Source organism: Aspergillus neoniger (assembly GCF_003184625.1).
Source record: "Aspergillus neoniger CBS 115656 unplaced genomic scaffold BO87scaffold_70, whole genome shotgun sequence".
In the NCBI taxonomy this organism is placed as follows: domain Eukaryota; kingdom Fungi; phylum Ascomycota; class Eurotiomycetes; order Eurotiales; family Aspergillaceae; genus Aspergillus; species Aspergillus neoniger.
In genome coordinates this window covers 1-12,046 of record NW_020291198.1, presented here as the reverse complement: position 1 = coordinate 12,046, position 12,046 = coordinate 1, and the positions used below count along the sequence as shown (strand labels likewise).

The 12,046-nt window shown below is 48.7% G+C and overlaps 4 protein-coding genes and 2 non-coding genes across 6 annotated transcripts; all 6 read left to right on the top strand.

The window, feature by feature from the left end:
• The first annotated feature begins 195 nt into the window (after nt 1-195).
• BO87DRAFT_t279 lies at nt 196-267 on the top strand. Its single transcript has one exon. It is a non-coding gene; the product is annotated as a tRNA-Cys (tRNA).
• An 801-nt stretch (nt 268-1,068) lies between these two features.
• Nucleotides 1,069-3,222, top strand: BO87DRAFT_431512 (FAD-binding oxidoreductase; the record flags this gene model as incomplete). Its single annotated transcript, XM_025627592.1, has 7 exons — nt 1,069-1,146; nt 1,230-1,418; nt 1,470-1,672; nt 1,733-1,928; nt 1,984-2,658; nt 2,720-2,947; nt 3,031-3,222. The coding sequence occupies 7 exons, from the start codon at nt 1,069-1,071 to the stop codon at nt 3,220-3,222; spliced, it is 1,761 nt and encodes a 586-aa protein (XP_025473877.1).
• A 305-nt stretch (nt 3,223-3,527) lies between these two features.
• BO87DRAFT_t280 lies at nt 3,528-3,608 on the top strand. The gene has a single exon. It is a non-coding gene; the product is annotated as a tRNA-Ser (tRNA).
• A 919-nt stretch (nt 3,609-4,527) lies between these two features.
• Nucleotides 4,528-6,112, top strand: BO87DRAFT_452125 (sulfatase family protein; the record flags this gene model as incomplete). The annotated part of the gene is made up of 1 exon (XM_025628486.1): nt 4,528-6,112. One exon carries the CDS (start codon nt 4,528-4,530, stop codon nt 6,064-6,066), a length of 1,539 nt encoding a protein of 512 aa, XP_025473876.1. The 3' UTR covers nt 6,067-6,112.
• Nucleotides 6,113-8,716: 2,604 nt separating this feature from the next.
• BO87DRAFT_411281 (glycoside hydrolase family 28 protein) lies at nt 8,717-10,236 on the top strand. Its single transcript, XM_025626427.1, has 3 exons — nt 8,717-9,152; nt 9,206-9,625; nt 9,682-10,236. The coding sequence occupies exons 1-3, from the start codon at nt 8,925-8,927 to the stop codon at nt 10,138-10,140; spliced, it is 1,107 nt and encodes a 368-aa protein (XP_025473875.1). The 5' UTR covers nt 8,717-8,924; the 3' UTR covers nt 10,141-10,236.
• A 373-nt stretch (nt 10,237-10,609) lies between these two features.
• On the top strand, nt 10,610-11,213 carry BO87DRAFT_391909 (uncharacterized protein; the record flags this gene model as incomplete). Its single annotated transcript, XM_025624979.1, has 2 exons — nt 10,610-10,960; nt 11,025-11,213. 2 exons carry the CDS (start codon nt 10,610-10,612, stop codon nt 11,211-11,213), a joined length of 540 nt encoding a protein of 179 aa, XP_025473874.1.
• Nucleotides 11,214-12,046: the final 833 nt, after the last annotated feature.

Genomic DNA, 12,046 nt, shown 5'->3' with positions numbered 1-12,046 from the left:
TTCGTGTCCCTATCCAATCAATATAAAAAAATGAGTGGTAGAGAAAAATATCAAAGATCCCAAGGCAAACTCTGTACTACCATCATATATCCAGTGTATCCTTCTATGATCTTGTGATGTACAACCCCATGTTGTGGACTTAGGAAATTTGGTATTGTAGGTTATAGTACGTAATTTTGACGTGTTCCACAACTTGGATCGGTAGCTCAGTGGTAGAGCGTAGGATTGCAGATCCCGAGGTCACGCGTTCGAACCGCGTTCGGTCCTTTTTTTTGATTTGTTTGTCTCCATTCATCGGCTGAGGTATGAGTTAATGCTTTTATTGATATTTGACTATTCTATTTTTTTTTTTTTGTTCTTTCTCTGTGTTCAGGAGAGAACACTACTACTTTTGATATTCCAGTACTTTACTGGTAGGCGAAATCATATGCCTCTATGGATATAGGAAATCTTGATTTCATCTCTTGGTTGCCTGCAAATAGCAAGAAGTCAAGCATTGTACAACTTTGATTCTGACCTTGTTTCAACAGATTTATCATTGTATCATGTGCTCATAGTAAACTCCCATATGTCACAAGAACTCTTTTGCCTAGCAGAGAGTAGTGCTTCACCCCAGAGAGGATAAGTAAAAGAGAAAGGGAAAATGGAGTCCATGGCTATAAACAGGAAGTGGTCTAAAGATATCACTGAGAACCCTTACATGTGGATACGGGGAACTGAGACTGGATTTTAAGGCTGCAGCCTGGAGCCTTCAACCTCCACTTCAAGGCAATTCCGACCTAGATCTTCATCCGTACTCGCTCCAATATTTTCATGCAGAAGAGTGAGAGTTTCTGGACCCTTGAAACCCCGGACTCTGTGCTGCCCCACTTTTTTCCGATCGCTCGTTCTCGTATATTTGTTACCTGATTAGGCTAACTGAACGAACGAAGGGTATGTAGTTTTGTAGTTATGCTCCGCAGCCTGATCATAGGGCTGGAGGACTACTATATTAACCCTCATGCGACCTCTATAAAATTTCCTAACCAAGTACTGCAATCGGCTCAAGAACAGGGTATATATCATATCATGTATTGTGGTACCAGCCTTTTCGCAACGCTTATTCTAGCAGTCAGCGGCATAACCAGCGCCCTAGACTGCAAATGTGTAAGTTTTCAGAGAAACTTTACATTCAAAACCTACTTTGTGTGGTAGACTGACTGACACTTTGAATCCCATTACCCCCGCAGTCCCCCTCCGACCCATGCTGGCCATCTGCAGATGAATGGACCTCTCTCAACCAAACCGTATCCGGAAGACTTATCCGAACGGTGCCAGCAGCATCTGTCTGCTATCCTAACGAGCCCAACTATGACCCAGCAGCTTGCACAGCCGTCCTGGGGAACTGGACCACATCAAAATTCCATTCCTCAGACCCAGTTAGCGTCGATAGCCCGGTCTGGTCCAACAACAGCTGCAATCCGATCTAGCCTGATGGAACTAGCATCACGGGAAATGTGCATGCGGAGCAGCAAGGCTGCAGTATTGGCAACTACCCAGTCTATGTGATCAATGCCACCGATGCCAGTCATATCCAGGCTGGGTTGCATTTTGCGAAGGAGTGGAACCTGCGATTGAATATCAAGAATACGGGCCATGGGTCTGAACGCAGTATTAATCATGGGAGTTTGTCGTAAGTTGATCTAATTCAATTTCTAATACATGCTACAGTCTTTGCTAATAGATGGTAAAGCATCTGGACTCATCACTTGAAGAAGATCGAGTTTCACGAGCACTTCCAGCCTCACCAAAGCAGTGAGGTCGGGTCGTCCGCACAAACTGCGAATCTGACGATGATGGCTGCTACTCTCGGGGCTGGTGTGCAGGACGGTGAACTTTTTGCTGCACTTGCTCAACACAATGCTACGGCTGTCGGCGGAACAAACATGGTAAGAACGGAAATCTCTGACAGGTTTAAGGCAGAACCCCTAACAGGAGATTTAGGACGTCGGGGTCGTGGGCTGGGCGACCGGTGGTGGCCATGGCCTGGCCACAGGCACATACGGCATGGGCGCAGACAACATCATCGAAGCGGAGATAGTCACCCCAGCGGGCGATTTTGTCATCGCAAATGCTTTTCAACAAGAGAACCTCTTCTGGGCTATTCGCGGAGGAGGTGGTGGCACCTATGGTGTGATTGTCTCGGTCACCGTCAAGGCGTATCCCATGCCTCTGGTAACCATGATCAGCCTTTCCCTTACTGCCAAGAACGCTACCAGCGAGCATGAATGGTATCGACTCGTTGCGAAGGCCCACGGCTATCTTGCTGAGCTTCAGAACAATGGTGTCCATGGATACTACACCATGAGCAGCTCCCCACAGCTAAGCATGAACGGTGCTCTGCTATTGTATAATGCGAAGAACGGCACTGCTGAGAGGCTCCTCCGTCCTTTCCAGAATCTTTTGAAGACCCAAGAGGCTATTGCGACCAGCCTGGTTGCACCAATGATGACGCTGCCGCTTTATGATATCGTGCAGATGATGCCTGTCGTTGAATCTGTCGGCAAGACGCAAGGTGTGCGGGCATCACGGTTCATCCCGCGCCGGGCTGTGAAGGAAGATGTTGAACGCTTGGCCGCTACATTTGAGGTCATCATGTCTCGCAACCTGTCTGTCGACGTGAGTAGCCCTCATTCTCCCCTTTCCAGTGCCCATAGAGATCTCCTAACGCTAGACACAGGGCGTATCCGCTCCTTCAATCTCCGGCACCATGACCGGCAGTGCCACCCCAGTCGACAACGCTCTGAACACGGCTTGGAGAGATTCGGTCGTACACCTAATCGTCCAACAGAGCTGGAACGAATCCCTCGCCTCAGCCTTGGCCGAACAGACCATCTACAATATGACGTACGGCAGGGGATATGCCCTTCGGCAGCTGGCCCCTGATACTGGATGCTACTTTAACGAGGTAAGAACATTATTTATGGATTTACAGACAATGTACAAGATAATGTTGGAAGATTAAGGCTAACATGATTTTCGTTCTTGTAGGCCAACGTATTTGAGCCAGAGTGGCAGACCTCGCTCTTCGGATCTCATTATCCTCTCCTCGGCTTCATGCGATCAAGAGTAGATATGACCCTGAGGGCTTGCTTTGGTGCCGTCATTGTGTTGGGAGTGAGGCGTGGAAGGAGCAGGTGGATGGGAGGTTGTGCCGGGCTTTTTAGGGTGTATATGGAATGATGGCAGTCTACTAGTAGTGTAGGATTAGTTGTAGCATAAATATATAAAGAAACTTTAACTGATAAAGATTGAACATTGCAAAGTCACAGTCACTCTTTGACATTTTAACCAGAACAACTTGTATCCCTTACTATACAATCTTAGAAGAGGCAATGCTTTATTTCAAGCATTATCCATTCATAGTGTGAAGTCTAAAAAGAAGTCGTCAAATCATTGGATATCTTAAGATGTTGATGAACCCCATCCGAAGTCAATACTATAGGGAGAGTAATATACTATTATAATTGTCATATCTTCAACGATTAGTCAGTGTGGCCGAGTGGTTAAGGCGATAGACTAGAAATCTATTGGGTTCGCCCGCACAGGTTCGAGTCCTGTCGCTGACGTTTCTTTTTTGTTTTTCTTTTTTTGCTTCCCCCTTCATCCATGAACGTTATTGAATTTTGGTTTTTGCAAATTCTCATTCTTTCGAATGTTTTTTTGTGGGTGTACCTCTTTTCAATCCTGAAGTCCACCGTGGTATTGGTGAGTTGAGTGATACAAATACTATTATTACCCAGTCACCCCTTGGATGTAAGTAGCTATTTTGAAGGTGATGTGACCATTACCTGTACTACTAATTTAAGTAAATGCTTTTTATTTTAATTACGCCTGTATCTCTATTATCAATTCATAATGTTAATAGATATCAGTTATACGAAGCGAGTGACACCTGAACCTATTAGTAGTTGTGTTGGTGATTCCGCAGCCGCAACTCAACCGATAAACCAGCTGTACCATTCATTACTCCTCGAAAACATAGAACAGCAGATAAAAACAGCAGACATGGACCTAGTCCTTTATCAACAACAACTAACAACACAAACCACTCTACGAGGGTCTGGCAAAATTAACTTAACCTCCGCCGCAGATATTTCACAATGGGAGACCAGACATCCAATCAACCGCTCCGATGGCGTCAGCAACGAGCTCTCTCTCGCAACCCTTTAGCGCAGGAACACCACGCGTCGTCCTTGATACCCCCTCACTGTACACTCAATTCACCAATAACTGAAGCCAAAAACATATAGGATTTCCGTGTATACCCCCCCACTACTAGTATAAAGTAGTTATGCCAATTGCCCCTCATCGTCCCATCCAAATAATCCTTATCCGGACCGACAATTCCATCCACCTTCTAGACACTTATAATACCACAACCCCCATCCTCCTCATGAACAATCAAATACACTCAACCCAGAATCAAAAATGACAATCAGAATTCTTCATCCCCAAACTCCCACCACCCTCTCTCCACCACCCACCATGCCACCCTCATCCCGCCCCAACATCCTCTTCATAATGGCCGACGACCACGCCTCCAAAGCCATCAGCGCCTACAACACCAACATCAACCACACCCCTAACATCGACCGACTCTACCATGACGGCATGAAATTCAACCACTGCTACGTGACCAACTCCATCTGCACCCCCAGCCGCGCCACCATCCTTACAGGCACCCACAACCACGTGAACGGGGTCATGACCCTGGACAGCAAGATCAACAAACACCTGCCTAATGTCGCCAAACACCTACGCACCGGCGGCTATCAGACCGCCATGATCGGTAAATGGCATCTAGGCGAGGGGGAGGACCATGAACCCACAGGCTTTGACTACTGGAGCGTGGTCCCGGGACAGGGGAGGTATTTTGATCCGGAGTTTATTGAGATGGGTGGAGAGAAGGTGGTTGAGCCGGGGTATGCGACGGATGTTATTACGGATAAGTGTTTGGGGTGGTTGAAGAATAGAAGCAATGGGGTTGGGGAGAAGAAGCCGTTCTTCCTCATGTGTCATCACAAGGCGCCGCATCGGTCATGGGAGTGTCATCCTGCTCATCGGGGACTGTATCAAGAGGATGTGGTGATGCCGGATACGTTCGATGATGATTACAAGAACCGGGCAAAGGCTGCGGAGGTAGCTAAGATGCGGATTGAGAGTGACATCACGTACTTCGATTTGGGGCTGGTGCAGCCTGAGGGAGGCGCTGAGGTAGGGGAGCTGTTTGGGAGTCGGTCCACCGATAGGAAGATTCCGAATGTGTCTGATGCAGTTATCGAAGGATTTCGGTTGATTGATAAGGATACGGCGGAAGTGTTTACGTTCAAGAGTAATGAGGAGCTGCGCCGATTCAAGTATCAGCGGTATTTGAAGCGGTATTTGCGGACGATTCATTCGATTGATGAGAATGTGGGGAGGTTGTTGGATTATCTGGATGAGGAGGGGTTGGCGGAGAATACGGTGGTTATCTATACCTCCGATCAGGGGTTCTTCCTGGGTGAGCATGGCTGGTTCGATAAGCGGTTCATGTATGAGGAGTCGTTTCAGATGCCGTTCCTGATAAGGTACCCCAAGCTTATCAGGCCGGGATCGGTCTGCGATGATATTATCTCTAATGTGGACTTCGCGGCGACTTGGTTGGATCTGGCTGGGCTGCGAATCCCCTCGTACATGCAGGGTGTGTCGTTTGCTCCGCTGCTTAAGGGGAAGACGCCGGCGGATTGGAAGCAGGTCGCGTACCATCGGTATTGGATGCATCGGGATCCTATTCATAATGCGTATGCTCATTATGGGGTCCGCAATCAGCGGTATAAGTTGATTTATTGGTATGCGGAGGATTTTGACTTGCCGGGAACGCAGGAGGGTGGACAGCCGAAGGAGTGGGAGCTGTTTGATTGTGAAAAGGATCCTCTTGAGTTGTTTAATGTGTATCATGACGCTAAGTATGCGGAAGTGGTGGTTGAGTTGACGAGGCTGTTGGATGAGACGATGCTGAAGATTGGGGACACCCCGGTGCATTGAGGGATGTGTATAGTACGTATAGTTAGGGGGGTTAGACAATATTCAGGTAGAGTAGAAGAGGCGCTTATGCTAGAGTTAATAAGAGGATGGCTAAGTTGTCTGAACCAGAAAGTGAGGAAGGAGAGAGTATAAAGTGATTTCAAGATCATGACATGTATAATTCTATAAGACTAACTGTATATTGAAAGGAAAATGGCTATAGGATTTCACATTAGAGAGGCGCTCAGTTTAGACAACACATCAATACCATAGCTTCATCTTATCAGAACACCCTCGAAGATTCAAACCTGTATAGTGTTAGAAAGAAAAACAAGATAGGATGAGTCAATGACTATCCAATGCTGCTGCTTCAGCCTCCCGCTTACCACACATTGCTGTATTGATTAGTATGTAATGAAGCCCCCTACTGTCTGGTAAGGCCCCGTCGGAGATGCTCCTATCGCCGGGAGCTGTCAGAAACGTTCATTGTCGCCGCCTTTCTTCATGGCATACACTCTAAGCTGAGTTTGTTATCGTATAGTCCAGCAATTGATACCGGCACTAATAAGTCCATTACTAAAGAGAAGTGCGCTTTCTGCCTTCATATCACGCCCCTAGTTGATAGGAGTAGGATGTGTGTTGTCCAAGTGCCACTCAGATACATTAGGAGAAGATACCGTTGATCTGAAGCGCATTTCCTGCTTCTCTGTATAAGGGGCCCCAGGATCATACCACCCACAGCTCCCCAGGCCAGTCCCACCAAAGCCAAGACTTTTACAGGCTAGGCAGGAACGAGTACGCGCCAGCTAACTCTTGGTACTGTGTAGCTAACAACCTGCACGTTTCACCGCCGATTTTTCTGTGATGGTGTTGACTCTTCACTCAGGGACGTTGTCTCGCATGCAGACGTCCAAGAGCTTCTCGCTTCGCCGGTAATATAAGGAAATCACCAAAGAAGAAATAATTTTTCGAGATTGTATATGAATTAATCTTTACTTCGACTGTACCCTAGACCATTCCCGATTTCACGTTTCGAAATACAAAAATACGAAAAAACCTGTATATTCCCCCCCAGACGGCGCTGCATCGGACAAGTCCAAGTCCGAGACTGAGTAGTGCCTCTATAGCCGACGATAGTGGACGGGGCATGTTACACACCCCCTAGAACCCCCCGGAAGCAGATGGCTTGCGAATCCCGTTCTGCCAAGAAAGACAGATAAGTTAAGCTCATTTACGGGTGGATAATTGTGCTTGACTCTGATAATAGTCTTAGAATCCCGCGAATACCACCAGCCTTGAATCTCTTAGCTATCTTGGACCTGCTCCACTATGGTGCTCCCCAGCAACTCAAGAATCTGTAAAAGATGCATTCTGCTTCGTGGAAAAACCTTTGTCGATGAACTCCGTGTCTAAAGCAGTTCGCTCTTGCAGGGCCCTACGAGTTGATCGACACAGCTCCTTCGCTTGGATGATAGGACACGAACCAGTGATGTAGCATTTATTAGCCACAGATGTATAATGATGCTCGACAGAGTGCAGTGATTAGCTCCAGCAAAACGGATCGTATCAATTTACTGGCGGTTGAGACCGCCCGGAGTTCGACTACACTTAATATCGCGGTTTTCTTGGCAGGAAGAAGTCCAGTCCAGAGCTGACCTCGACACGGGTGAAAATATGTGACAAATTAACTGATATCAGGATGCAGATATTGGTTTCCATGCCATGGACAGCATCACTTTGTTCCAACCAGTGTGATCCCTTGGAAGTACAACGGGGTTGAGGTTTCACACTTCCATGGATCCAGGTTAGGGTTGGCGCCGACCCACTGCGGGCCCGGAAGATGAAGAAATTGAAGGTGAGAATAGAAAGATTCCTGCGACGCCACAGCCCACAATATCATCCCACTGCATTGCATTACCCCATGGGCTTGTAAGACATGAGATGGTCGGCTATCGGAGAAGCTAGCATGATCGCGTATCGGAAAATTGTCTGCGTTCGTGTGCACAATATTCCTAAAATTTATCCGATGATCAGCCGAGGAACCAGGGTCGAACCCCTGAAAGGAATGTCGCCGAAAGGATCAGCCATATTGATTCGCGGACCCTGTAAATGCCCTAAAGGGTCTTTGCCAGAGTCTCGATAGTGGGATCGGCAGTGGCAGTTTCTAGTCTCGTCAGTGCGGTCTTTTCCGACCGATCCGTAGTGTTGGTGGGTCCCAAAGCAGTCTATATCGATATCATCACCAAATTCCAAGGACCATCGGATGACGAGGAATATGCATTGGCACTGAGAATTGCCGAGATGATACATGCTCTGCCGGTGCATCCACCAAGAATGTTGCGACAGAGTGAAACAGCGTGGATAAGCTGGATGGGGCAGATGGAGGAAGAGAGCAAGACACGGCATCAGCAGTGGAGATGCCGAGCAGTGCCGAGAGCCGCCGATGCTTCGACCTTCAGCCCAAGCGTCAATCAATGCCTTCTTGGGGCGAAGTTGGCCGGACTGTAAGCCCGTTAGCGTTTGGGATACGCCGGATGACACGAACCTTGATGCTTACCAATGCTGCGATGCATGCAATGCCGGCGGTATCCCTGGCTGAAGCGCCCATCGCCGTTAGAGATTGATACCCGGGTGGATCGGAGGGTCCCCTTGGTCTTTCCACCAATAATGGGGGTATCTCACTGCCTTGTTCAGGAACAGAAGCTTAGCATGATTCAGTATTTCACGTATAAAACTCTCCAGGACTTCCGTCGTTGAGACGCTCTATCCAACAACACCTCACTCTTCCACTCGTTCTCCTTTCTTCCTGTTGACCAGACCCCGTCCATTCTTTTGATCGAAACCTGTTCTGTTGACCAGAACCTATTCAAACAATCACCATGCACTCCTACCAGCTTCTTGGCCTGGCCGCTGTCGGCTCCCTCGTCTCTGCCGCTCCCGCTCCTTCTCGCGTCTCCGAGTTCGCTAAGAAGGCCTCCACCTGCACTTTCACCTCTGCCTCTGAGGCCAGCGAGAGCATCTCCAGCTGCTCCGATGTTGTCCTGAGCAGCATCGAGGTCCCCGCTGGTGAGACCCTCGACCTGTCCGACGCTGCTGATGGCTCCACCGTATGTATTTCTCAGCTGTCTCTCACCTTCACCAATACGCTAACATCAGCTAGATAACCTTCGAGGGTACCACTTCTTTCGGCTACAAGGAATGGAAGGGCCCCCTGATCCGCTTCGGTGGTAAGGACCTGACTGTCACCATGGCCGACGGCGCTGTCATCGACGGTGACGGTTCCCGCTGGTGGGACAGCAAGGGCACCAACGGTGGCAAGACCAAGCCCAAGTTCATGTACATCCACGATGTTGAGGACTCCACCTTCAAGGGCATCAACGTCAAGAACACCCCCGTCCAGGCCATCAGTGTCCAGGCTACCAACGTCCACCTGAACGACTTCACCATCGACAACTCCGACGGTGATGACAACGGTGGCCACAACACCGACGGTTTCGACATCAGCGAGTCCACCGGTGTCTACATTAGCGGTGCGACCGTCAAGAACCAGGACGACTGCATTGCCATCAACTCTGGAGAGGTATTTTACCGCCACGACCATCCAATCACTGCATATCGCTAACAATGAGTTTACAGAGCATCTCTTTCACCGGCGGCACCTGCTCCGGTGGCCACGGTCTCTCCGTCGGATCCGTCGGTGGCCGTGATGACAACACCGTCAAGAACGTGACCATCTCCGACTCCACCGTCAGCGACTCTGCCAACGGTGTCCGCATCAAGACCATCTACAAGGAGACCGGTGATGTCAGCGAGATCACCTACTCCAACATCCAGCTCTCCGGCATCACCAAGTACGGTATCGTCATTGAGCAGGACTACGAGAACGGCTCCCCCACCGGCACCCCCTCCACTGGTATCCCCATCACCGATGTCACCGTTGACGGTATCACCGGTACTCTTGAGGACGACGCCACCCAGGTCTACATCCTCTGCGGTGACGGCTCTTGCTCCGACTGGACCTGGTCCGGTGTTGACCTCTCCGGTGGAAAAGCCAGCGATGACTGCGAGAACGTTCCTTCCGGTGCTTCTTGCTAAATTACTCGCTTTGGAGGTGAGGCAAGACGGCGCCCCTAGGACGTCTGGTTGTATATATTGATCCACTTGACATGTACTAGTTACGTGGGATTACTGCCATAGTGTTAGTGAATAATGGAGCTTTGCTCGATATATGAATTCTTGAAGACATGAATAGTTTGGTAGAGGGAATGGCCTTGGCATCAATCAATGTCTGGCGATGAAGTAATTCGCGAGGTGAATTAGCGCTCATTTCGTGGTATATAAGCCGTCATCCATCGCGCTCTACAAATTTCTCTCTTATATATTCCATTTTATGAACCACCGCTTCCCCTCAGACCAACAAGGTCCTTCTCTATTGATGTCAGATACCAGACTATATCTTGATTCCTGCATGATAAGGAATAAGAGCATGTTTGAGCAGTGTGCAGCAAGGCAACCTTGAAGTAATAATACATAATATACTGCCACGTGCCCACAGAATTTCTACATGAATGTTGTCCTCCACCGTCTAGAGATTCAAAGTTTGAACTTGACGTTCCTAGTCCGCAACGGGGAAAATCCTAGTGCTGTTATCCTAAGAAGCGAGATCGTATCGAAACGTTGGTCGGACGAAAAGAGTCCACTTACGGCCACGGACAACGAAGAGAATTCAATGGAAGCGAGCCATTATACGGATGAAGGTTACACGAATGTGAACTGTCTGCAGAAGCAATTATTCGAGGTACAGGCTGTGGTCAGAGCCGAGCAAAAAATCTTTCGACTTGATACCCAGAGACTAACGCACGATAATTATATGCTCATCGCAATACTTCAGTCGGAATATATCAAGAAGCCCCATGTGAGTTCGATCTACATTGTTAAGAGAAACCATGTGGATGACTATATGAAAGCCCGGAAGACAGACTAGCTCCGGCAACTTTTGGATGGATGATGTGCTGACCCCAAAGCAGAAGATCGAGCTGAAGCGGAGGTCTACCAAATATGACCCGTCTGAAACCTACTGGAGGATTGTCTGTATCAACATGGCCCTCCATCTTGCCAAGAGGAAGGAGGCTCCCGTTGACCCAGTGATGCGGCCAAGCGACCTATAAAGGCGAAGAGGCTTGAAACACCAACGAAGTTACACCAACGAAGTATATCCACCGCAATCAATTCCACACTGCCTTCGACAATGCCTCAGTCCACATTCTTCTTGAACATACACTAGCATAGATTAACTCTGAATTTCCCGCAGAATAACCCCCATTCTCCGCTTTCTTCCTCGCGGACAGTGACACGGGAGATCAGCGGAGGGTCCAATGCCAACTTATAGGGTTGCTGCTTACCGATTGTCAGCGCAATAAAGACCTCCATCGAAATACCACCTGCTGGTGGACGAGTTCTTAAGCGCAGCTGCTATTCCGTGGTGCATCATCGGGCCCATCAGAGGCAATGCCAGCCTATTACCGGATCAAAGCGCAACCCAGGCTATGTGCTTGGTTAATTTCTGTGACATCATCCGCGGTGAAAGTGTCCTGTCTAGGCCTGGCGAATACTCGGAGCGTTACTCTTATCGACTACAGGATCAAAATGCTATGCCTCTTATGGAACCCCGCCAAGTAGCCGGCTTCATCAAAAGGAAGCTCACCGGAACGCATCGCACCTTCAGGGGAGGCATTGAAAGCGCCCGGACTGTGGTCATTACATCGTACCAGACATGGAAAAGCCGGCATAAACCTTGGGCAGTCAAGGCATGGTGCGCAAAGACGAAAAGCGAGTATGACCCACTGTACCCCAAAATGCCGACATACTCCAGTCCCGTCTATTTGTCGCCGCCGCCGCCTACTACGCCTACTAATACTACAATCACAACCACAACCACAACTACAACCACAACTACAACCACAACTACAACCACAACTACAACCACAACTACAACCACAAC